Raw genomic sequence first — 25,172 nt, forward strand, 5'->3', positions numbered from 1 at the left:
AACCTTTCCAATTTTCACGACATTGTTTAGCTGAGCATTCTAGACATTTTGAGCAATTTCATACAGATCTTCGGCAACTCAATGAAGCTCGCGAGATCAAAGAGTCTTCAGCTGTTTTTTTTTCTATGCCCAAAGAAGCCATTCATTGGATCTTTCATATAAGTGTCGAAACAATTAGCCCTCCATAAAAAAAAATTATTTGTATCTTGGGCAGTAATGGGAATCTAAATCTTGATGTTTCTAAACAAGTCCAAACATGCAAAGTGAATAGGATAGGAATGTTAGTCCGATACTTGAGTGATGAAGACTGCTAAATCAGCATTCACTATGGTAAGTGGTGCGACCATGAGCCATGTGGTAGGGGAGATGGGGGTAAGACGGCCACCCTAAGGGAGAAGTATCATAAAATGTAAACAACATATTATTTTTATCTCAAAATAAATTCATATTGTTCTACTAGTAGTCCATTATAGATATGATATAAATTAGTTGGTCTAAAAACCAAATTTCAATACTTTTCAGCAATTTTAAAAAAAATAATTGAAATCGTATTTATACGAAATACGCGGGGTGAGACGGCCACCCATGTAGGGTAAGACGGTCAGTGCAATAAATTAACTAAATAACTTTGCTAAATCCACCCAAATACCTACATGACTCGTTGAACAGACTTCTCTGAACATCATAACTATTTTGGTTGAAAAAATCAAGTTTCAAATTTGAAGAAAAATGCTGTTAAAAATTTCATATTTTGGCTCAGTGAATTTCATATCATTGCGACCACATTTTATAAAACGTGTGAACTAGAGCGTCCAATTTCCCGTCCCGGGAATTCCCGAGATTTCCCGGAAAAAAATATTTCCCGTTTCCCGGGAAATTTGTAAATTTCGCGGGAATTCCCGAAATACAAGCAAAAGTATACATTTCCCTACTTTTTTGGCATCAATGTTTTGAAATTATACAAAAAATAATAATTGGAGAACCTGATTTGATTTTATTTATTTCATATTGAACTAATCAGCTTGTCTGTAAATTTCATGTCAAGGTTTAATTCAGATAATATTTATTTCTGATGCATTCACCACTAGGAATATTGTTTGCTAATATTTTGGACCACAAAACTTACGCTGTTATGGAATGAATATAAACTATTTTATGTTTGACAACCTTTTTTAATGTTTTTTTTTAATATCATTTTAAAATAAGATATTTACATCTTCCGGCCAAGATCAACATTGAGATTTGTTAGACTTTTTTTTATCTTGAACATATTGGATGGAAATTGAACTGATATAATTAAATTTTTAAAAAAGGTTTGTGTGAGAAGAATTTGTTTCTAAGTATTCGAGAAATTACAGATTGAAGTTATGAATTTATGAAGCACGTGAGCTACCAAGGGCGTAAGAGGGTTATACACAGAAAAAAAAGTTGAATTTTGGAATGTTGAAAATTTGGTAGGTTGAATATTACCTCTTTTTTGAGTAATATTACATAAAAAATGTGTAAAAATGTGAACCTGATGAATATTCATCAAAAACTGATGAAATTTCATCATTTTCTGGGGTAAAATTTATCATTTATTTTGCCACAAAATCTGTCACCATTTCCATCTTTTTTTTCTGTGTATATGAAATTATTTTGTTGAATTTCAACCACTTTTAAATACTTAAAATTATTTTAATCTAATTCATTTATTAGGCTGTATACCTTAAAACTAAAATCATATCATAAAACCATGAAAAACTATTAAAAAACAACTTCGTATCATATGAAAGTTAGCCAAAGAACGCAACTATTTTTCAAAAACTCGCTCCAAATATTTGAAAATTTTGAGTTGTGATTTGATGAAATAGTGTTTCAAGTTAAAAAGCGCTAAAAGTTTAAGGTAAATTCAATGTTTATTTATTTTTTCACAAGTTGAATTTTTTGGTTTTATTATTTTAACTTTATTGCCGCTGAGACAAATTTTAAAGCAATTTCATAGTTGTGGATAAGGCTACCAACTGTACGGATTTTTTCCTTACCGTACGGATTTTCGACCTTCTCCGCGGATTTTTAACAGGCCGGAATTTTTGTACGGAATTTTTCGCATAATACGGATTTGTACGGAATTTTAACAACTTTTTAAAAATTTCAATGCTTTTTTAATTGGGCCAAAGCTTTCTCTAATTAGATATTTTTATTTAACTGTCAGTTTGATTTTAAAGGGATAACTTGCATAATCGTCTGCCTATGTGGATGAATCGGACCGCGCACTGGACTTACAATCCAGAGGTCGCCGGTTCGAATCCCGAGACGAGCGCGTTCTAAGTGTAAATATAGGTATTAGGAGACCGGGGAGGCGGAGTCTTGTCGCAAAAAGAACGATACACGCCTGTGGATCCGTTGACGAAACGGTAAGGTTTAAGAGGGCCACATTATAAGGTGTTTCTTCGATTCCGTTTGCATAATTTTCCTGATTTTCCTCAGTTCAAAATTGATTGTCAATGATTGTTCTTTTCAAATACCTTACAAAACATTTTTATTAAATAAAAGATCAAATGTTGGCTTGTGAAAACCTTGTGTTGTGCTTGTATTTATAGGACCTTTCCAATAAAAACTCTAGAAATGTTTTCGTGAAAACACGAACAACGATATTATTCGTAAAAGCAAACATGACATTTCGTAAACTTTTAAACGTTTAACAAAAATATTTTCAATTCCCTAATTCCAAACTTATCAAATAATTCCTTGATTGTTTTTGTTATACCATGGTGTCATATCGGTAAAGTACCGTAAACTGGGGTGACTTTGATAGCCCGGGGTGACATTGATAGAAATTTGATTTGGCCACTAATTTTGATACATCCAATGTAACAGTCACATTTTTGCATATATGTTCGATAATAAGCTATCCCTTAATGCTTGCATACTCGAAATTCTCAAAAATGTTTAGATATTAATTTGACGGGCATTTGAAAAACCTATCAAAGTCACCCCGGGCTATCAAAGTCACCCCAGTTTACGGTATACGGATTTTGGCTCAGCAAGAGTTGGTAGCCTTAGTTGTGGAGCATAGATTTTCACTATCGAAACACTTTGATTTAAAAAAAATCCTTCTCAACAAAAATACTAATAATATTTTCTTTCATTTGGGACGATTTGTAAGATTTAAAAATTAGAAAGTTTATATATTTTCTCAAAGTTGCATGATTTTTCACAAGCAGTCAAGCCATTGATCAATATTGATCCTCACACTTATTTTGACCATTAAAGTTGCTGTTCTATACAATTTCGTTGCAAAAGATTAATCAGAAACAGGGTTGGAATAATTTTCGTTAAATTTCAAATTTCCCGGGAAATTTGTTGAAAATTTCCCGTTTCCCGGGAATTTTGTAACCCCGGGAAATTGGACGCTCTAATGTGAATTTTACCACAAAACAAACACAATTTGATGCAAAATAATTAGTTTGTGTATTTCGATTTGAATAAGTAAATCAAAATTATGTAAACAATATTAATTTAGCGATTTTTATGAAAAGTTTGATAGGATTTCATTCTATTTAATGAGTTTTGCTATATCACAGTAAAAATGTTATCGAATTTTGATTACAAATGGATAGTTTTATTGAAAATACTTTTCCTTATCTACAAATATGTCTTAACCTGTATCAAATAAAATTTACAAATTATGGTTGGCCGTCTTACCCCCGGAGGAGGTGGTCGTCTAGCCCCCAAATAAATTATTTTTTAAAACATTTTTTGCAAATACCTCATCGCTATTTGCAATACATGAAAATTACATCCAGTTTCAAGTTCAAAAATTATTTGTTTATTTTTAACTATTTTTATACTATTTCAAACAATATGTTTGGCAAAGGTGACTTCATATGAATTATTTGGCATGAGGAACAGTATTGCTAAACATTTTAGTAATATTCATTAGTATACTTATTAAAACGGTGGGATGGCCGTCTTACCCACAGCTCAACTATCGGTTGATATTTTAAAAATCTTAGGCAGCCGGCTGTGGGAAGATGCATTTTAACTAATTAGAAATGTTTTTTTTTTTAATTGAACGCGTGCCAACCGAGTAATAGTGCTATGGGATGGACTTATTACTATGTTTTTAGGAAATGAAAATGAAAATGCCAAAACGACGCTCAAGTATCACTTAAGTGTTCATAACTTTTGATAGCGTTTCCAGATCTTCTTTGCATGTTTTTCTATTATCCAACTAATGACGGTTTGCATGATGGATCCGAACATAATTTTCATCGATATATCTGACATCCGGCTTCCAAAAACTACTAAAATATCACTTAAATACTCATAACTTTCGCCATCATGTCCGGGTTCATTATGCGACCCGTCGTTAGTTAGATAATCGAAAGACCTTTTGAATGAACCTAAAACATCAATGATCTGACAACCCTATCAAATGTTATGAGTAGAGCGTCCAATTTCCCGTCCCGGGAAAAAAAAATCCCGGGAATTCCCGGGATATCCCGAAAAAAAAATATTTCCCGTTTCCCGGGAAATTTACATTCAAGCGGAAGTATACATTTTCTTAAATTTTTGGAACTATTTTTTGAAAATGCTCTGAAAAAATAATAAATGAACAAACTTAACATGATTTTTTTTGTATTGTTTGTTTAATATAAATAATCAGATTATCATAAATTATGATATCAGAATTATTTCTGATAATATCAATTTTAGAAGCAACTGGGAATAAATCTTGCTTAATGAGTATTAAATTATTACAATTAGGTAAGCTTTTAACAGATTGATGTTATTTCATCCAAACAATATTAACTCCTTACCTCCAAATTAAAATTGAGATTTTTTTTACGTTTTTGTTTACCATGATCAAATGAGATGAAAATCGAATGTTGAAAAAAAGAATTAATTCAATTGGTTGAATACTTAGTACTTAAGAAATTACAATTTGAAGAAAAAGAATTATGGAGCACTGGTGCAACTACAGGTGTTAGAGGGTTAAATGTAAAAAATAGAAGACTTTTTGTGGAATGATGTTAATTTATCGTTTAATTTGAATCATGTTGCATAATAATATAAAAAAATAATTGAAAAATTACTTTCTATTGTTTGTTCTCAAAAATGCAAAAAATATATTCAAAGCTTGCTTCAACTATTTGAAAACATTGGTTTGGTGGCAGTGCGTGGCCGAATGGATACGCTGTCCGCTTTATAAGCGGATGATTCCGGGTTCGATTCCCATCTGCTCCAACCTTCCATCGGATGAGGAAGTAAAATGTCGGTCCCGGCCTTGGTTGTTAGGCCGTTAAGTCATTCCAGGTGTAGGAGTCGTCTCCATGCCATAAGTACAAACAACACATCAAACCAAGCCTACTTCGGTGGAATCGCTGGCGGCGGTTGGACTCGCAATCCATAGGTCGTCAGTTCAAACACTGGGGTGGAAGGTTCCTTGGAGTAGAAAGAGGTTTGGGTGCTCTCCCCATTCAAGCCTTCGGACTCCTAGGTTCGAGCAGAAACTTGCAATAGAGACCACAAAAGACCAGGGGGTCGTTAATGTGGATGGTCTGATTTTTTGATTTTGATTGGTTTGTTTGGAGTAAAACGAACCCTAAAAATCTTTACCATTTGTTCAAGAGCTGAAACCAGTATTTGTCATGGAAAACATAATTTCTGCATGATTTTTTTTTCATTTCAATAAACTGGTCACAGAGGCAAGTTTAAAATTTCTCATCAAAAAATACCAAAATACATTTTCTTGTAGTTGGAGGATTTTTTACATGCAGTCAAGCTGTTAATTGATCTTCACACTTATTTAAACCATTAATGTTGCATAATATTATTCAAAACCAAGATCACAACAATTTTCAATAAATTTAAAATTTCCCGGGAATTCCCGGGATTTCCCGGGAAATTGAGCACTTAAGTGTCATTAATACACTTTTTGGAGGCCGGATTTCAGATATTGTGATAGAAATATTAGTCCATGCGAACTATCGTAGGATAGGTTTTTTATCAGACCTTGTCGATGAGTCAGAAAGATTGAAATTCTGAAACCCCTATCATAAGAAATGAGTAATAAAGTTGATTTGTCAAACATGTTAAGGGTGCACAGTAGGCCGTCCCAAAAAAATGGAAAGTTGTCAAATCTTCGGTGCTCACCCCTAGAATGATAGATTAGGATGTCAGGAACAATGTTTTCATAAAACAAAAAAATCCCAAAATTGGTCTACAACTCGCGCAAAACAAAAAACAAAAAAGTGCATTTTCCGAGTACTTTTCAGAAATGCGCGTAACAATCATACTAAAGTCATTCAAATTTGGTCGCCTTGGGCTTCAAGTGATAGTTTAATGTCCCCTGAACAAATTCCTGTATAGAAATTAGGGTGGGTACGGATTTTGAAAAGTTCTCAGATCAAGTTCTGGTGTGGTAGGCAGGGATGCCAGGTCTGGTGGGCAGGGATGCCAGGTCTGGTGGGAGTCGAATCCGTAGACTTGTTAAAAAAAATATCCAGGTGGTTGGTGTCTTGGGAACCCAAAATATTTTTATTCTAGCTAGGGGTTATAGTATTTCCCAAACAAATAGTTTTTTTTGAAAATATGTTTTTTTATGATTTTATGTACATATGTCCGTTATGATGGTTATGATAAATTGTGTCGTGACAGAATGACGTTTCTTTTTCTCAGTTTATTGCTGTAACTCGCAAATTTCAAAGAAAACATCCTCAATATTGTTACAGATTCTGAAAGTAAATATTATATTCTATTTTCTGGACAACTCTGATTTTTATTACAAAAAATGATTTACCATAATTTGTTAGGTACCCTATTTAGAAAAAATGGCACCATTAACATTGAATTTATATATATTACATAAAAAATATGTCCACAGTCTTATTCCCATCATTGATGTATAATTTGATAAACCTTCATAATACATATAATATTACTTAAATGACATTTGCAACGTTTTCAAGTGGTTTTTAAATAGTCGAAATTTTTTATCGTGCGAATGAACTATTCGATTGATTTGGTGTTTTCGGACATGCATTTTACACCTGCCCAGCTGTTTTGCAATCATTAGTTTTAAAAATATCTAAGTACTGACGATTTATTTTTCGCTGAAAAAAACTTTGCAGTAATGTACAACGGAAATTCACTAAAAATCAAAATATTTTTTAATCGATCGCAGGCATGCTATATATGATTTTTAACTCTAACAAAAAAATACACATTTTTATAATTAACTTTTGAATTCCCAAAATTTGCATTTAAATTTTCCCAAAAAAACGTATGTTTGGCCGTGACTTATACAATTTTCACACAAATTTTAAACATTTTCAACTGCATTTTTGAAAGTAGAATCGAACTTGCAATCGAAAAGCATTTTTTTGAAATTTTGATAAAGATTCTACGATGAAAAATTTTTCTTCATAAGTGTCCATTTCTTTTATTTTTTTTAGTTTTTATTTATGTACAATTTTTTTATAAAATCGTCTAAAAAATATTGTAGATTTGTCTTTTCGTTCTTGCGATACAGCCACTTAAATATATAAAATAAAAAAGATAGTTTTCAAAATGTCACCCGAACAGCACGATTTTTTTATTCAAGATAGCCCTTTCATTCATTAAATATTATCTAAATTTAGAAAATTTTAAATTTTCCGCAAATGCTAAGCCAGGGCTACCTAAGATCCGGCAGCGAAGGCATTTTATCTGGCCTACGGCGGTTTTCGAAAATTGTTTGTGTAGACCGTTCATAAAAATTATATTAATGTCATAAATTCAAAAAAAAAATCAATTATATGATAAAAATATGAATTTTGTTTTTATCTTTTTTATGTACAAAAAAAATCAAGGATATATATATATTTAAAATTTTTACATGGATTTCAGGTTGTGTGATATTACAGCGTTTTTTTGCCAAAATTAACACATTTGAGCAATTCTGTACGGAATCGATCTTTTTTCTTTAATTTTAATTTTTGTATTTTTTAATCCGGCTGAAACTTTGTTGGTGCCTTCGGTATGCCAAAAGAAGCCATGTTGCATCATTAGTTCGCTCATATAATTTTCCATACAAATTTGTCAGCTGTCCATACAAAAATGATTTATGAAAGTTCGAAAATCTGTATCTTTGGAAGGATTTTTTTGATCGATTTGGTGTCTTCGGCAAAGTTGTAGGTATGGATAAGTTCGACACTGAAAAAATATGGCAGTTGGTAAAAAAAATTTAGTGATTTTCTACTTCACTTTTTGTCATTAAAACATGACTTGCAAAAAACACTATTTTTATTTTTTTATTTTCTGATATGTTTTAGGGGATATCAAATGCCAACTCTTCATTCATCGGTCTTTTTTTTTTAATCAAGAGCAACAAAGTTCAAAAATGCAATATATAGAGAATTTTCTCAGCTTTTCAAAAATATTTTTTTCAAGAGTGGGCACTAATTTTAAAAAATAAATAACTGCTACTATTTTCAAAAAAGTTACCTGAAAATTGCTATAATTTGAAAACGGTGCACTTTATCAAAATGTAACTAAAGTTTTTTTATTGCAAATTTGATTTTATATCGAAAAATTAAGTTGACAAATTTTTGTGACCAATGTTTCGATTTTTTTTTTAAATCCGTATTGATTAAAAAATGTATAACTCGCTCAAAGATTTTTTGCCTTTTCGGAAAATTTCTAATGTCCCCTAAAACATATCAGAAAATAAAAAAATAAAAATAGTGATTTTTGCAAGTCATGTTTTAATGACATAAAGTGAAGTAATAAAAAAAATAAAAATAGTGATTTTTGCAAGTCATGTTTTAATGACAAAAAGTGAAGTAGAAAATCACTAAATTTTTTTTTTACCAACTACCATATTTTTTCGGTGTCGAACTTAACTTAACAACTTAACAACTTTACCGAAGACACCAAATCGATCAAAAAATTCCTTCCAAAGATACAGATTTTCGAATTTTCATAAATCATTTTTGTATGGACAGCTGACAAATTTGTATGGAAAATTATATGAGCGAACTAATGATGCAACATGGCTTCTTTGGGCATACCGAAGGCACCAAAAAAGTTTCAGCCGGATTAAAAAATTGGTAATTCTCTACCAACTCACACGAAATCGGGAAAAGTTGCCCCGACCCCTCTTCGATTTGCGTGAAACTTTGTCCTAAGGGGTAACTTTTGTCCCTGATCACGAATCCGAGGTCCGTTTTTTGATACAAAAAAAATCGAATGACCGAAATCTCAGAGAATTGCTCATTTACCATATTAATGCTCTGGACATATGTATCTCGAAGCAAATTTGGTTTTAGTTATTAAGAAATATAGAAATAATTAAATTTATAAACAAAAAATATTTGTTATAGGTGGTTTGAAAAATATTTTTTCCTTAGTTTTGTTCAAAATCTTTGAATTTTAAATCAATTTGATTTCACAAATAAAAAATTAAATAAAAAAACACTTTGAATTTTTTTGACTCTAAAATTAATTTAAAAAAACAGATTCAATGTTTAATTTTTAAATTGTATTTTTGAATTTCATATCAATTTAAAGTAGAAAATAGAAACTATAAATTAAATCATCGATTTGAAAATACTGCAACAAGAAAACTGGATTAGGGATTTTTTTATCAACCTGTTTACTACTCCAATTGCAATTTTTAAATCAGAATTTTTTAAAGCAATCGGCAAACATTTGAATTTAAAATCAATTCATCAAAGTGGGGAAATATTAAGGAGGGCGCAAAATTGATGCTTCGCCAAGGGCCCCTTGGACCCAAGGTGCATCCCTGAAAAAAAATGACATTTTTCGTAGAGCAAAAGTTACTAAAAATGACCTCATGAACACGCGAAAAAAATATGTGGAATTTTCACTTGTAACCTTTTCTTAGAGAAAGTTACTCAAAACCCTATACAATATTCCTATGCTCAATTTTTGTTAAAGTTTTTGATCCGGAGAATAACTTAGTATAACATCGCAAAGCGCTAGGAGTTGATTCCGAAAAGAAACAGGATGTTTTGGGATATTTTTTTTGTTTCTTGGGCCCAATACACACCACATGTTCCAATTTCAAGCCAAATTTGCCTTTTAACTCAAGTTTAACTTATGTTACGATTTTGTTTTAAATTTTTTATTAAAGTTTTATGTACAGGGACCATCCATAAACCACGTGGACACACTTTTTTCGTAATGTTGGTACCACTGCGTGATTTTGACATTTCGGGCGTTCACCATTCGAACGCCAAAAGCTGGATAAGCTGCACTGGATTTCAGCCATCGCCTCATTTCTCCTAAACGACTTTTCATTTTAACGTTCCTCAAAACTTCTTCTATAAAACAGATTGTTCAAAACGTTTTCATAAAACATTTTTATCACGCAAAAATATAATTTCACGTCCTTCATACAATTATCAGCCAGCATGAAAATCCGTAGATTTTGGAGATCAATCCGTAGATCCGTAGAAATGGCTGAAATCCGTAGATCTACGGAGAAATCCGTAGATATGGCATCCCTGGGTAGGGCATATCAAGTTCTGATGTTGTAGGGCATACCCATAGGGACTCTCACGCCAAATTTCAGCTCATTTGGTTGAAAACTGGCTTGTCTCAAGCAAGTTCAAGTTAACATGGGATTTACTATGGGAAATTTTGAATTTGTGTTCATTCGCTCCTACAGACCTGGAGAAAACATGTAGAAACTTCTAGGATGGTCAGAAATGAGCGGAGTCGTCTGGAGAACATCTTTCCCGAAGAGACCAGGTCGATTCGTCCAACCTTCATCGAGCTCAACGACAATACATCCGGTGTTTTCGGAACCTGCGGTTTTCCCCAGAAAAACATCAAATTTTCCTTAGTATGCTATGAATGCTTGATGAACACCGCGGCGCCACATGTCAAATAGCTACCACGTGATTGTAAAATTTGAACCATAACAGTTATTTTTCTTATTTGGAGGTTTATAATACAGCTAAATAGTATCAGGATCACCATAAATGATAATTGTATAGTTCAAATAAAAAGTAATTTTTTTTACGTCACATTGTGAGAAAATCTCATGTTTTTTCATGAAATTTCATTAACAAATATCGTTTTTGAGCGAACAAAATAAATATATCCAAAATATATGCCTTCTCGTTTGTAATCATAGTAGCCAATGTTTTATGCTAAAAACGCTTATATACTAAGAATTTTGAAAATTCGTCACTTTTTGTTTACTAAAATGCAAATTTCTCGGCTTTGCGTGGACATAAATGGAATGTTAAAAAAGCAAAACGATCTCCGTTAAATTTCCTATAAGCTGAATGCATTAGTTTTGGCTGCAAAATTTTTTGGCTGGTTTTTAGGAGTGATTTTTGATTTTTTTTTTGTCTAAAAAATACAAATGTTTCTCCCTAAAACGCCCTGCCATGCCCAAACACAAGCTTTTATGGACTATGTCTATACAGGAATTTGTTCAGGGGACATTAAACTATCACTTGAAGCCCAAGACGACCAAATTTGAATGACTTTAGTATGAAAACGAAGGAAGTTGTTGTCTTCTTATTCCAAAATTGTCAAACTTTCGGACCCAACCCTTCAACAACGAATCCAATCGAATTATGGACCCGGAAAAGGGGGTCCATAATAAGCAAAAATAAAAACGTTATTTTCAAATGGATATTTTTCTGCAAAAAAAGCAATTAAATGTTTAAAAAATAGTTAGAATTGTTCGAAAGTCTCCAGGTTTAAGATTTCAGATTTCAGGGCTACAGAAAAGTGTTCAAACATTTTGAAAACTTGTAAAAACTGCTTGTCGGGGCTACTGGGGTGTCCACTATTGGTTAAAATACCCTTTACGTGAAGGTAGGTTCAGGAAGTCGAACTAAGGAAGTTCATTTTTCAAGTAATGTCATAGCCTTTTCTCAGTAAGGTGAGCTAAACACATTAACGTTTAATGATCCTTAAATATAGACTAGAACGTCTTAAGTAAAACCCTGTAAATTGGAAAATTTTCGGGTAAATTCCTTTACCAATCGAGATAGACGCTATCCATTAATATCGTTCAGCCAGTGATGACCAATTGATGAGTTTCAATTTCAACGTTTATAATTCTCTGCAGTAGCAATTCTCTATTCTCTATTCGACGATAGTCGAGAGGAACTGGAAATGACACATACTAACTGATGTGTTCGGAAAAGACCCTCTAACAATGGATAGTTTACTGATTGATTGGTTTATTGTGAATAAATAATTCAGCCGAGAAGCGAGTTCGGAGAGAAGAAAGGTGGCCCACGAGTCGGCACTAGTAGAATGACTGACCGACTCTGGCTCTGGCTCTGAAACTGGCTGTTGGGTGCAGCAGAATTCAGTCCACCTTAGACGCGCGCAAAGTTCAGACACGTTGTTCGTCGTGCCCGGGGCAGCTCTTCGCGGCGGCTCTCAAAATGCGGTTCTCACAATGTAAAAAAAATACGATTCGCGCCCAATTCCAATCGATATCACTTGATTAAGTTTTTTTTCTCTGTTCGCTTGCTAAATTGATTCGCAAACAATTTCAATCATTCACACCCGCGTGTGTTTTTCTCTCTCTCTCTCTCTCTCTCTCTCTCTCTCTCTCTTTTTTTTTACTCCTTTTTCGGTGTCGATGATCTACAAAACGCCATCAACACAACAACAGGTAATGTGCTACTGGTTATGATAGCATGCTTGACGGTTTTCGCACGGCACGGCTATAGCAGAACTACAACGAGAGCAGCAACTTCGTCGCAGTTTGGACCAAAGACGTTGATGACACGAAAACGGGCTCTTTCTCCGGGCTCGAAACTGGTTTCTTCCTCCAACTCACTGCTGAAGATGCCCGCCCGAGAGGAAGTGATTGGCGCGACGGGAGAAAGTGGTCCCGGCGCCATCCGGTACCTGGACACGCCAGACAAGTCGTACTCCGACCGGAAGCAGTACAGGTGAGTTGGGCGAGGGGGGAAGGAGGGGAAGAGGAGTGATAAGTGATAGGATGATAATGATCAGATCTTGTTTTTGGCGGTTGAAGGAGAGGTGTGAAAAAAGGAACCGTTATCGTGATTTGAAAAGATTGATGGCAAAAATGTGGAGTTCTCACAATTTAGGAAGAATTGAGAGTTTATCCAATGAAGTGTTCAAAAAATCATAGCAACATGTTAATCAATTTATTTTACTTTTTATTAAATTTATTTGTGAAACATATCGTTCATTTAAAAAATATCTTGTCTAGTGCATTCCACTAGAGTTCTATATCTCATTAACACTGGAACGCCCAACGCATGTCCAACTTACACGGACGCCCAAGCCTCCCAAAAAAATTGGAACGGTAACTTCAACTCGCTGGTTCTCGGGCCTAACTCAACCAATCAAGATGATTCTTCTTTCCAGTAATTTGTTAGGATGTCTAGATCATTCAAAAACTTTGCAGAACTGAATTTGATCAACTCTGTGATTTTTACGATCAAAAATATCGTTCCACCTTTTTTAAAAAGACTGCCTCCGCGGAATTTTCAGCGATTTTTTTTTACATGCTAAAAAAAAAGTCAAAATGCTATTTTTCCTAGATCAGTAGTGTCCCTACCAATGACATGCACCTATTACAAAGTATGATTTAACTTTTGGTTATTTTTATTGAGAGCTTTTAAAAAATGTTGTTCAGGTGGGGCAAGTGTACCATATGGATTTTTAGTATGGAAAAAATTACGAATTTCTGCAACAACATATTTTATTGGGAAATAAATACATGAAAGTACTTAAAAACTGATAAACAATTGCATGAGCATGAGCATGAGAGACCACCCATGGTTGTCCTTCTCCGTTGCTGAACAGGACCGTAATATCCTATCAATACAACCGGTCATACGCTTCAACGATCTAATGGTGTTTCCCTTATCAACAGCATGTATGAATGCGCTGAAAAGATAAAACATCAAGATCATCAAAACTAGATCTGGAGCAAATAGGTAACAGTCGTTGGCCACCAACGGCGCCCGCCATGTCAGTTTGTAGATCTCGGGGGATTGGGACGGGAATGTTAGTTAGCACAGGTTGCTACCAAGGGTGGGTTCTATACGATATCCACACCCCCACGTGTGCCGGAAAACTACTTCTACTTGGGATTTTGTTAGTGGGTAAAGGTAATGGCCAGGATTCATCATAGAGGATGATGATGTGGCCCAATAATCAATAAATTTTGTTTAATAGTGTGATGGATTATGAATTCTCAAGGCAAACAGTCGGATGATGCGGATGAGACTATTCCCGGTTATTTGGTGTTGATTTAGAATAAATGATTCAATCTTAGACAGCCGGCTGTGGAAAGATAAAACCAAATAATATTCGAAAAAGCGAAAACGCGAAACCGTCCGGATAGAAAAACAAACACAATCGGGGGGACAACAAGACGGAAACGGCAACGAAAATCTTGCGTGATGACCGCGACGCACACCGTTCAACTTCACGAACGCAACTCAGTACTTAAAAACTGATAAACAATTGCGAAGAAAAAAAATTCTATGCACAATAAAGTGATATTATGAAAATTTACTATTTATCATTTAAGTTATATTTTTTTTCGTAAAAATGATAAATTTTTAAGGTAAATATTATTATTTAATCTAAAAATGAAAGAAAGTTTTCAAATACATTCTTATCTGATGTATCTAAGTGATAACAGTTCAATTGTTAGCAAATTAACATGTTTTTTCATGCATTGTTCATCTTGTCCCAACGGGTTGTTCGTCTTGCCCCACTAGTTGAGTAGAACGTACGGAAAATCAAAAATTTTAAAATCAATTTTACATTAAAAACAGGATTTTTTTAAAAACTTGTTCTAACAAAGTCTTAGTCAAGACCTAGAATAAGATGATTATAATAAAATCAGACAGATTTTTTAAATTTTTAATGGGTTATAACGAGCATTTCCTTAGCTTGTTACACTTGCCCCACTTTCCCCTAATGTTGTTGTTGTTGTTAATTACTTTATTTCCGGCAGCTTTAACCTTTCGGTCATTCGCTGCCCCATTTCCCCTAATGGTTAGTTAAACTAATGATTCCGTGTAAGAAAATACTTGGTGGGACAATCATGCGTAGAAGTTTAACGATGGGACAAACAGACTTGGTGTTGTTTTCAATGAGTTTCCGAACAAAGTACCAGATTTTATGTGTTTTTCTTAAAGTACACATCAAACTAAACTTAAAAATGTCATAAAGTCAAAATCGTCCAAAACTGACATGGGACAATTATGCGTAAAACGGCAGTATAAAAAGTTTTTTTTAAATTCTAATATTTTTAAATTAGCTCAAACAAGCTAAAGATTTTAGCACTTAAATTTTCTTTCAAATTTAGAAGTTTAAAAAACTAAAAAATTTCCCCAAATTTTACGGGCCAACTTTGAAGGGGGGGGGGGATGTGACAAAGACTTTAAATAAAATTTGTACCAGCCTAAGTGACATAATATATCATGACAGTGCTGCTAAACTTTTCAAACCATTTTCTGAAATGTGATTCGTGGTTTTGCCAATGAAGGTTCCAAGTTTTCCAAGTTTTCTTAACACTGGCTGAGCCATTTTAGGTCAAACTGCTTTCATTCGACTCGACTTACTCGACTACGCTCCCATAATGTGCTCATAAATTGTTTGTGGTTTCGATAAGTAATTTAAGAGCGAGTTTTTCACCAATGTATAAACAGGTCGTATCGAGGTGCTCAGATTTGGATGAAACTTTCAGCCTGTGATCAATACGTCACTTCAATACTTCTAACTAACCTGAAATTTTCCGAGGATTCCGAATATGGCAAAATTGAGATCAAAAAGTGCCGCTATGGAGGCATACAGGGCAAAAACTAACGTTGTAAAATGTTTGTTGTAGAAAAATCGAAAAACTATGAGAAAAACTGCGATTGGCCAAAAAGCTAATACCGTAGGCTTATAGTCCATGAAATTACCTATCTTTTGACCTATAGGAGTATGGGTGTTGGAGGCTGTTGCAAAAAGATATTAAGGTTTTATAAAATCATTTTTCAACAGTAATTTGCAAAAGCTATGAGAAAATGTCAAGCCGATCCTGGATGTCTATGGCCCATTTTGAAGTGCTTCTAAAGACCTTTCAAATGCATCTACGAGAGTTGGAATTGATGAAGTTTTACGGAAATGCAAGCAATTTTAGGATTTTTTTTAGGTTTTTGGACCTCAAAATTCGAAGCTCGTTTTACCCCACTTCCCTTTGTCGTAGAGGGCTCGTATTTGGCATGAGTTCATCTCATGTATAGACAAACAAACGCCGAAAGTTTCATCCAAATCGGAGCACCTCGATACGACCTGTTACACATTGGTGAAAAACTAGCTCTTAACTCAATTTAGACTGAAAAAGTGGCATTACACCAGAAGAGAGGTGAAATCATCCATTTTTAGAGGTAAAACTAGACATTTTTATCTGACCAGTTCCCAGATGTAATCATACCATTTTTTTATTGTTCAGTTTTGATGAACTTGTATTTTTTGACAGAAGCAAGATAGCACTATACTTTTTTAGGAAAAGTTTTAAAGAATGTTGTCAAGTTAACGCTAATTCGTTGGTTCAAAAAAAATTCCCTTATCCCCTAAAAAAGTGGTGCACAGTACGGTTAACAAAATAGGTACCGTAAACTGGGGTCAATCGGGACACATGGGGCGAACTGGGACAGCAGTTTTAACCATGTTGAAGCAAAATAATTTGATTTTTCTGGTTGGTTTCGGTTAGAACAGGCTCAGGCCAGCAAAATGTGTACAGTAGACAACAAAATTAAATCTAGATTAAAATAAAAAAAAAAGTTTTGAACATATGACATAACATTTCAATTCATTTTAAATTTAAATTTCATCAAAGATTCAAAGTTTATTAGTTTATATTGTATGGCCCTGATTTTGTTTACATTTTTTCGACTTTTTTTTATCAAAATTGGCAAACCATTGCGAATTACTGAATTCGTTAAATCTTATGGGGAAACTGGATTCATGAATGTAAAACTTTTAAATTTCAGAGTCAGAAGAATGAACTTACACCTGGAAAAAAATAATGGTATTAAACCATTAAAATTTAAATTTTCAGCTGCTCAAAATTCATATTTTGTTAAATTTGGTCAAACACTGGCAGAGCATCAGAACAGAATCTTTTCCCAAAAAACAACAACAATTATTGAATCATTGTTCTTCCATCTATAAATAGTTAGATTCTTTCATGCAACCCACTTTAAAGCCATGAATGATTTATGGTGCACAAATCGAACAGTGACGTTGCCACAATTTGGCTGTCTGACCGAATAGAAATTGATTCAAGTCAATGTGCGTCAGAGAATGGCTTTCATTCAAATGTATCATCAAGCCCCGCAGAACGATGGAAGTAGAATCATACAATCGCTGACTGTTTGGCGTTTCTTATACCTATAGATGTGTGTATGAGAGCGTCATCATAATAAAGTAGACACGAATTTGAGGAATTTCGTTCCAAATAATGGTATCGAGATATAAAATATTCACAACCATACGCTAACAGTGCACACGCCGGGCAGTAGAAATTTACCAAATTTCCCACATTGTCTGCATCAGCATCATGTGTTCCACATCATCCATCAATATTCGTTTCGACTGTTGGACGATAAATAAGTAAACGGAGACGACTTTCGATACATCCGCGTGGCGGTAATCGGCGACTAGTCAAGTTGAACGTGCCGTTCTCATGAAGGGTAGTAAAAACAACCAAAAATAATCCGACCTGCGGCGGAAGCCCTGTTTTGGTGGAAAAGAATAGTGCCTGCCTACCCTGGCTTGTCAAGTGTTTACATTGTTAGTGGCGTGAATTACACTTGTTGCGGAAGAATAACAATTACATCAATCTATAATTAACGTTCTTCTGGCAGGGTAAAATGTGGCTCTTGTAGCACTGCTCCTAAAAATGTCGATATTTCAAGTGAAAGCAGTTGTTGGTAGTAAAGTACATAATTTTCTTTCTAGAAGTACCGTAGAACTGGATGACTTTGATAGCCGGGGTGACTTTGATAGGTTTGCGATTTTTCCGCAAAATGAAGAGTACAATTAAAATACGTACGGAATTGTTTAGAATCATAATGACCGTGGTAGAGAACTTTTCATAAAATTTTGAAAAGTTTAAAAAGTATGTTAACTATAGTTAAGAAAATGTTGATGAAAGTCATTATTTTAAACTTCTCAAAGTGTCATGGTTTCTCAATGAACATGATTTTGAATCAGAAAACGGAATTCATTTTCGGATTCTATGGACAATTTTCCACTAGGAGAAGGGTAAATAAGTTTTTAAATAATAAATAATATGTGTTTTTAAAACACAGTTAAAAAAATCTCCAAATGTATAGACAATTTCAGTTGAATAAACTTCATGTAAATGTAACAACTTTTGATTCGTGCTTCGAATTCAGTATAAAATACAATATAAATCAATAATTTTATAAACAAAACCGGTTTTAACAAATTGCACGTCAAATTCCGTCTTTTTAACAATTTTACCTAAAATTTATATGTATTTTGCAAAAAATCTTATAAACTTTGTTAACTAAATAAAAACATGAAAAAAGGTTCTAAATTTTACGCAGAGCTTAAGTTCAAATATTATTAAACAATCAAGAAATTTTAAAGGGAGATAATAGCTTGTAACTTGGTGTGAAACTTTCTCATCTGTCATGTTAAACTTTATAGTTGCTTGACAAAAAGTTTAACTACATGTTGCACTTTTAAAAACAATGTAATATTTGAAAAAAATCTTTGTTTGAATACCAGGGTACCTTTGATAGTCATAGTTTGTTTTGTTAAAAGCAGATTTGAGGTGTTCAAACATTATTTTTACTTCGAACTTACCATCACTTAGGTTGCTGATATAATTTTTAAGAAAATCGTTTATGTCAATATTTAGTTAACTAAGCTTTTAACCTTATACATATAAGTTTTAGGTGAAATTGTTGAAAATTCAGAACTTTGCCTGAAATTCGTTGAAACTAGTTTTGTTTATTAAATTATAGATTTATATTACATGTTTAACTGAATTCAAAGAACGACTCAAAAGTCTTCACATTTTATATGAAATTTGTTTTACTGAAAATGCCTTTAAATAAGAAGATTTTTTTAAATTATGTTTCAAAACAAATAATATTTAATAAGACTTATTATTCACAAACTTTTTACTTTTTCCTAGTATAAGATTGTCTGAAGAATCCGAAAATGCATTCTGTTTTATGATTCAAAATTATGTTCATTGAGAAAATCATGACACTTTAAGAAGATTAAAATAATGCTATTTATCAAAATTTTATTAATTATAGTTAACTAACTTTTAAACCTTTATAAATCTCATGAAAAGTTCTTCATAAGGTACTTCGAGCACTTCTCTACCACGGTCAGTATGATTCCATACCATTCCGAACGTATTTAATTTGTACTCTTCATTTTGCGGAAAAATCTCAAACCTATCAAAGTCACTCAGATTTACGGTAATCAGATATGTCTCAAATCATAAAATTCATAAAGTTAACATCGCACCTCTATTGCATTTTTTTTTTTTCGATGATTTTTATTTTTCTAGCTGGTTCAATTGTGTTTCTAACATGATTGACACGGTAATTTTTTTTCCATATGAATATTTTTCTGATTAGTTTTGCAATACGTCGTAACAGCCATCACGATCTCCGACACTTATTTGATTTTTTTTTCTCTGAATCAAACCAAATTTTGTTTGTTTTCCAGTAAAGAGCATTTAAAAGACGTGCAGATGAAAATTCAAAGCATTTATTATTTATAATTCGTAAATTGATCGAGAACTGATCGAAAAATTGATTTGTTTATAACTAGCGCTAAGGATCTTTTCAAAACTAACTCAAGATTTTTTAAATTTAATTCATACGACTTTTTCAAAAATCACTCGTAAGCAATGTTGACAGCTCCTGTCACGGTGACAGCTGATGATTAAATGAACTAGACCCTTTAGGTTTTTCAATCGTTTCCCCTTCAATTCCAACAGGGTAGCCAGTTTGCATTTTTTGAAGCAACAATTAAAAATATATGCAACTAAATTGGTGATAATGATGTTACGACAAAAATAAATCAACATCAGTTTAAATTTTGGGATACTTTGCCATCGGTCCTAACAATCATCTAAATCTCTATCATCAATTTGCAATTTTATCGTTTAAAAAACATATTTTCGTTGTTGCTGTTAATCATTTGCTTTTTAAAACTTAGATTTCTTTCAAATAATTACAGTAAAGAAATTCAATTCAAAATATCAAATTAAAAATTATCAATTAATTTCAATGAAATATCGAAATAAATTGATAAACTAAACTGGCAACACCTTGTTATACATGTGTTGGTGATAGCCTTGAACCGACGGCAAAGTAGGTCCAAAAACTGATCCAACGCGACTGATTTGAAAAAATATTTTGAATTGAGTTTTTTTCGATAATAGTATAGTTATTTCAATGGTTTAGTGATGAAAAACATAAAAGAATTGAATAAACAACAGTTACATGGCTCGGAAACCGGACGAAAATACTTGGTGTCAGTGCAAAACAGAAAAAATCATCAAGGTGTCGCGAGCCAAATCTGATAAGCAACGAGGCTGGAATTTTTGGACCTAATCTATGTGCTAGGAAAATGGTAGGAAATACGAATGGCATTGAAAAAAGTTGCTGAAAAAGAGGAAATAATCAAAAATGTTAACATTTTTGGAAGAGGTAAGCTACAAAACGATCCTGCTTACACTTTCTGTTGTTTGGATTCAGTGAATTCGTACTTTAAAAGCCTGAACTACCTCGATTAATAAAAATAGGTCCAAAATAGGTACTAGGTCCAAAATAGGGTCATATACCCTACCTCACAGAAATTTTGATAACATTTTACTCAACTGAAAGTTTACTAACAATTTAACTAATAAATCTTTGAATGTTTGTAACATAGCATGCATTGGTGGAGTTTAGTTTTGTATTTGCAATGATGTTATAAACTTCTATAATACTCTTCCGAGAATGTGAGACCAAGCAATCTACATATTATTAATTTGATAACGTTTTCGCTGAAATTCTACCATTGCTGAAAATGTTCCACTTTTCCACGTATTTGCTAGATAGGTAGTTTAAATTTTGCAATGCCTTGAATACACGTGCATAAAATCTTTGTTGATAGAACGTTTTTGCATTCAAAACAAATATTATTCCTCAATAGAGATTATTTTAGATGCATAAATTTTTTCACACATGATTTTTTTCCAAATTGATTTGTTGAAAACGTTTAAGTTTAGATCGGAAAACAAAAAAATATAGCATATTTGCCCTTAACCTTAACTTTTCCCAAGCAAATCATTCTCAACAATTTTGGAACCGAAATTCACAGCACGAAAAGTGAATATTACAAATCTCAGAGTAGAGACTCGTAATCGGGCTGTAGCGAACGAATTCGGATGCTTCAAATGGCAAAAGTTGGGGTTTTTTGTCCTCGTTCTGACCACCACATAATTTCACCCGAGGGTTCAAACTGGTTCCGGAAAAATCCGGATTGTTTTGCGGATTTAGCAGTATGCGCACTTCGGAAGGAACCGGTCAAGAAAAAAAATCAAATGGGGAGCAGCGGCAGCTAAAGCAAGCCAGAGAGGGTGAAGAAAAGCCCCAAGAGATCGCCCCCTCTCCTTTGTTCTGCTGTTCGTAAAGCTGTTTCAGTCGGTGTTGGTGACGAACGAAGTTTTTGAAGATGACAGCTGAATTTTTGATTCGGGAGCATCGGAGCATTTCACGAAGAATCGTAGCCTGCTGACTGGTGAACGGGCGGCGAGCGGTGTTGTTATGGCAGCTGACAAGCAACCGATGAACATCGTAGCCACCGGAACGGTCCTGCTCAAGCCAAAGTGTAAAGGTAAAGGTAAGAACAAGATTGTCCGTTCGACGCAGTGGTGAACGCAGAACGCTGTGGAAAAATCGAACTGGCACAGCGTTCTGCGTTCACCACTGCGTCGAACGGACAATCTTGTTCTTAGCTTAAGAACAAGATTGTCCGTCAGGACTGAACGCAAACGCAAAATTTTGCGCCTGTCATCATAGCCTGCCAGTCATCGACCATTGAACAAAGCAACCCCTGCAGATTGGTCGACTGACAGTTGATGGAAAAATCGAACTGGCACAGCGTTCTGCGTTCACCACTGCGTCGAACGGACAATCTTGCTCTTAGCTTAAAGCTAAAAACAAGATTGTCCGTTCGACGCATTGGTGAACGCAGAACGCTGTGCCAGTTCGATTTTTCCATCAACTGTCAGTCGAACAATCTGCAGGGGTTGCTTTGTTCAATGGTCGATGACTGGCAGGCTATGATGACAGGCGCAAAATTTTGCGTCTGCGTTCAGGCCTGACGGACAATCTTGTTCTTACCTTAACTCCGAAAGCCTGCTAATTGAAATCAACCACGTCCAGTTCATCCCTTCGATGTCCAACAATCTCTTGTCGGTGAGTCAAATCGTCCGTGGTGTCAGAATCGAGGATGCGGATGGCGCTACCGGCCGCCATGACGTAAAGAACGGGTTGTTCCGGTTCGAGGAGAAGACCTGTGTGGCGCTGAGCTCAACCGAAAGAATTCTTTGCCTTAGCTGAAGGATGCCAGGAGTTCATTTTTTTCATGAAAAATGCCAGGAGATCATCTGGACCCACAGATTGCTAGAAGAAGTTGGAGAGGCAGCTCTTGGACCAAGCAGGGTGAACAAGGACAACCAGAGCTGCATCAAGTTGGTCGAAAGCGACAAGATCGAACGACGAAGCAAACACATCGAAACGCGCTACTTTTTCGTTCGAGATCTGTAGGAGAATGGAACGATCAGTTTGCAGTAGGGGAAGGTGGGGCAAGACGACCATATGGGGCAAGAGGAACAATCGCTCGTACGGCCGTAATTTTTACAATTTTGATTATTTCCAGTATGAGGAATTGTTGCTAGCAGTGCAATTAACTAATTCTACTACCACGTAACCGCCAAAACGACGTAAACGCCACGGAGCATAAGATTTAATGAAGTTTTTTAAAAACCTTTGTTTTCTTATAATATTTGGAAAGTACAAAATAAGGCTTACGGTTCGTTTTAAGGCTCATTTTATCAAAATCCTATTTTTCCTAGATCAGTAGTGTTCCAACCAATGATTTGCACCTATTAGAAAGTATGATTTAACTTTTGGTTTTTTTTTGTTGAGAGATTTTAGAAATCTTGTTCAGGTGGGGCAAGTGTACCATATGGATTTTTAGTATGGAAAAAATACGAATTTCTGCAACAACATATTTTATTGGGAAATAAATACAAAAAAGTTCTTAAAAACTGATAAACAATTGTTAAAAAAAAAGTTCCTACAAAATAAAGTGATACTATGAAAATTTACTATTTATCATCTAAGCAATAATTTGTTTTCGTAAAAACGATCAAATTTTTAGTAAAATATTATTATTAAACCTAAAAGTGAAAGAAACGTTTTAAATACATTCTAATCTGATGTTTCAAAGTGATAGCAGTTCACTTGTTAGCAAATTAACATGTTGTTTTATGCATCGTTCCTCTTGCCCCAACGGGTTGTTCGTCTTGCCCCACTAGTTGAGTAGAACGTACGGAAAATCAGAAATTTTAAAATCAATTTTTAACATTGAAAAACAGAATTTTTTCAAAATTTGTTCTGTCAAAGTCTTAGTCAAGACCTGAAATAAGATGATTATGAAAAAATCCGACAGATGTTTTAACGTTTTAATGGGTTTTAACGAGGATTTCCTTAGCTTGTTACACTTGCCCCACTTTCCCCTATTGCTCCACGGAGAACATGTTTAGCTAATGTGATGACGAAGTCGCTTGCTAGGATCAAGTTGGAGAAGCTGCGTTCGGCGATTGGGATTCGACCGGATCAGTTCGAGGAGGAGTGTCGGTGCAAGTAGGCGTCCTGATTGAGGACCCAATCGTAGTAGACGTAATTGATGTCGGAAAATAAAATATCATTCTTTTTTTCTGGATTTTTTTTTTGGCTTACTGTATGTACTTGCATTTCAAGACCGTAGAGTATACTATATATATGTGGATATATATATGGTGGACATTAGGATGGTCGAAATTTTAGGGTGATTCAGAATTTTTATTTTGTCGGGATGACGAGATAGCGCTTTGGTGTCTTGAGAAAAGTTGTAGGGAACACCATTCTGAGCAACTTTGCTGAAGAACATAAAGCTCTATTTTCAAACGGAAAGTTTCTAGAACCATTTTTGTAATTAAGGTTGAGGTGTTAATGAAAAAAAATAGTTTTTGAATTTATTAACTCAGGCTTATGTCGTAGCGAAATGGTGTCTTCTAGACATTTTTAGAGCTTATCAAAACACACATTTATCTTCTAAGAGCGAAAATCGGACTTTCCAAACGAAAGTTATAGCCAAAATACGACGAAAAAGACGCCATTTTGAAATGTGAATAACTTGAAAAGGTGGTGGAGTTTTACCTCGCTCTTAGAAGCATCTGAAAGTACACTTTCTAGAGTACATTTGCTGAAAATATCTCGGAGGTCTTTTTTGTTTAACTCGTTTAATCTCAATTTGAAAATGAGCAATTTCAAATCGTTTTTTCCATAACATTTGCTCTACAATTGTCTAGAGGGGCCCAAAAATGTACAAAATGATCTAGTGGTTGTAAAAGAAGAAACAAGTTTTAACTGAAATATTTCAGGAATAAATTAATTTTTTTATTCCTTTATTCTGAAAGACGAAGACGATCAAAATAATGTTATAAAATTCTCTCCCGCAGATCTATCGTCCTGCCGAACGGGTTCCACGCACTGCTTATATCGGACCCAACGGAACGCTCGAGGTCACCGCCTCCGCCACCAGCCAACGGAACGATTGACGAGAGCAGCGACGACGGCGTCAGCGTAACTTCCGCCAGCAACGAGCTGACCGAGAGCGAGGGCGAGGAGGAGGAGGAACACGACGGGAGCGAAGCCGGCGACGAGGGCGGAGAAAAACTGGCGGCCGCGGCTCTCTGCATTGGCGTCGGTTCCTTTAGCGATCCCAAGCCGGTGCAAGGGTTGGCGCACTTTCTCGAGCACATGATCTTCATGGGGAGCAAGAAGTACCCGACGGAGAACGAGTACGACTCGTATATTAGTGTGAGTTTTGGGGGGTTGTTTTTGGGGTAG

General features: G+C 34.5%; 1 protein-coding gene across 3 annotated transcripts in view; it reads left to right on the forward strand.

The window, feature by feature from the left end:
• Window positions 1–25,172, forward strand: part of LOC6033791 (nardilysin) — a 32,996-nt gene that overhangs the window by 2,644 nt on the left and 5,180 nt on the right. For 2 of the 3 annotated variants that reach the window (XM_038256078.1, XM_038256079.1), the window contains exons 2-3: window positions 12,641–12,923; window positions 24,782–25,142. In XM_038256078.1, coding sequence (XP_038112006.1) covers window positions 12,658–12,923; window positions 24,782–25,142 — 627 coding nt within the window. In that variant the 5' untranslated portion in view covers window positions 12,641–12,657. Of the gene's footprint in view, window positions 1–12,264; window positions 12,424–12,640; window positions 12,924–24,781; window positions 25,143–25,172 lie in introns of those variants that run through there. The other variant, XM_038256077.1, reaches the window with a different exon arrangement.

Source organism: Culex quinquefasciatus, chromosome 2, assembly GCF_015732765.1.
Source record: "Culex quinquefasciatus strain JHB chromosome 2, VPISU_Cqui_1.0_pri_paternal, whole genome shotgun sequence".
NCBI lineage: Eukaryota > Metazoa > Arthropoda > Insecta > Diptera > Culicidae > Culex > Culex quinquefasciatus.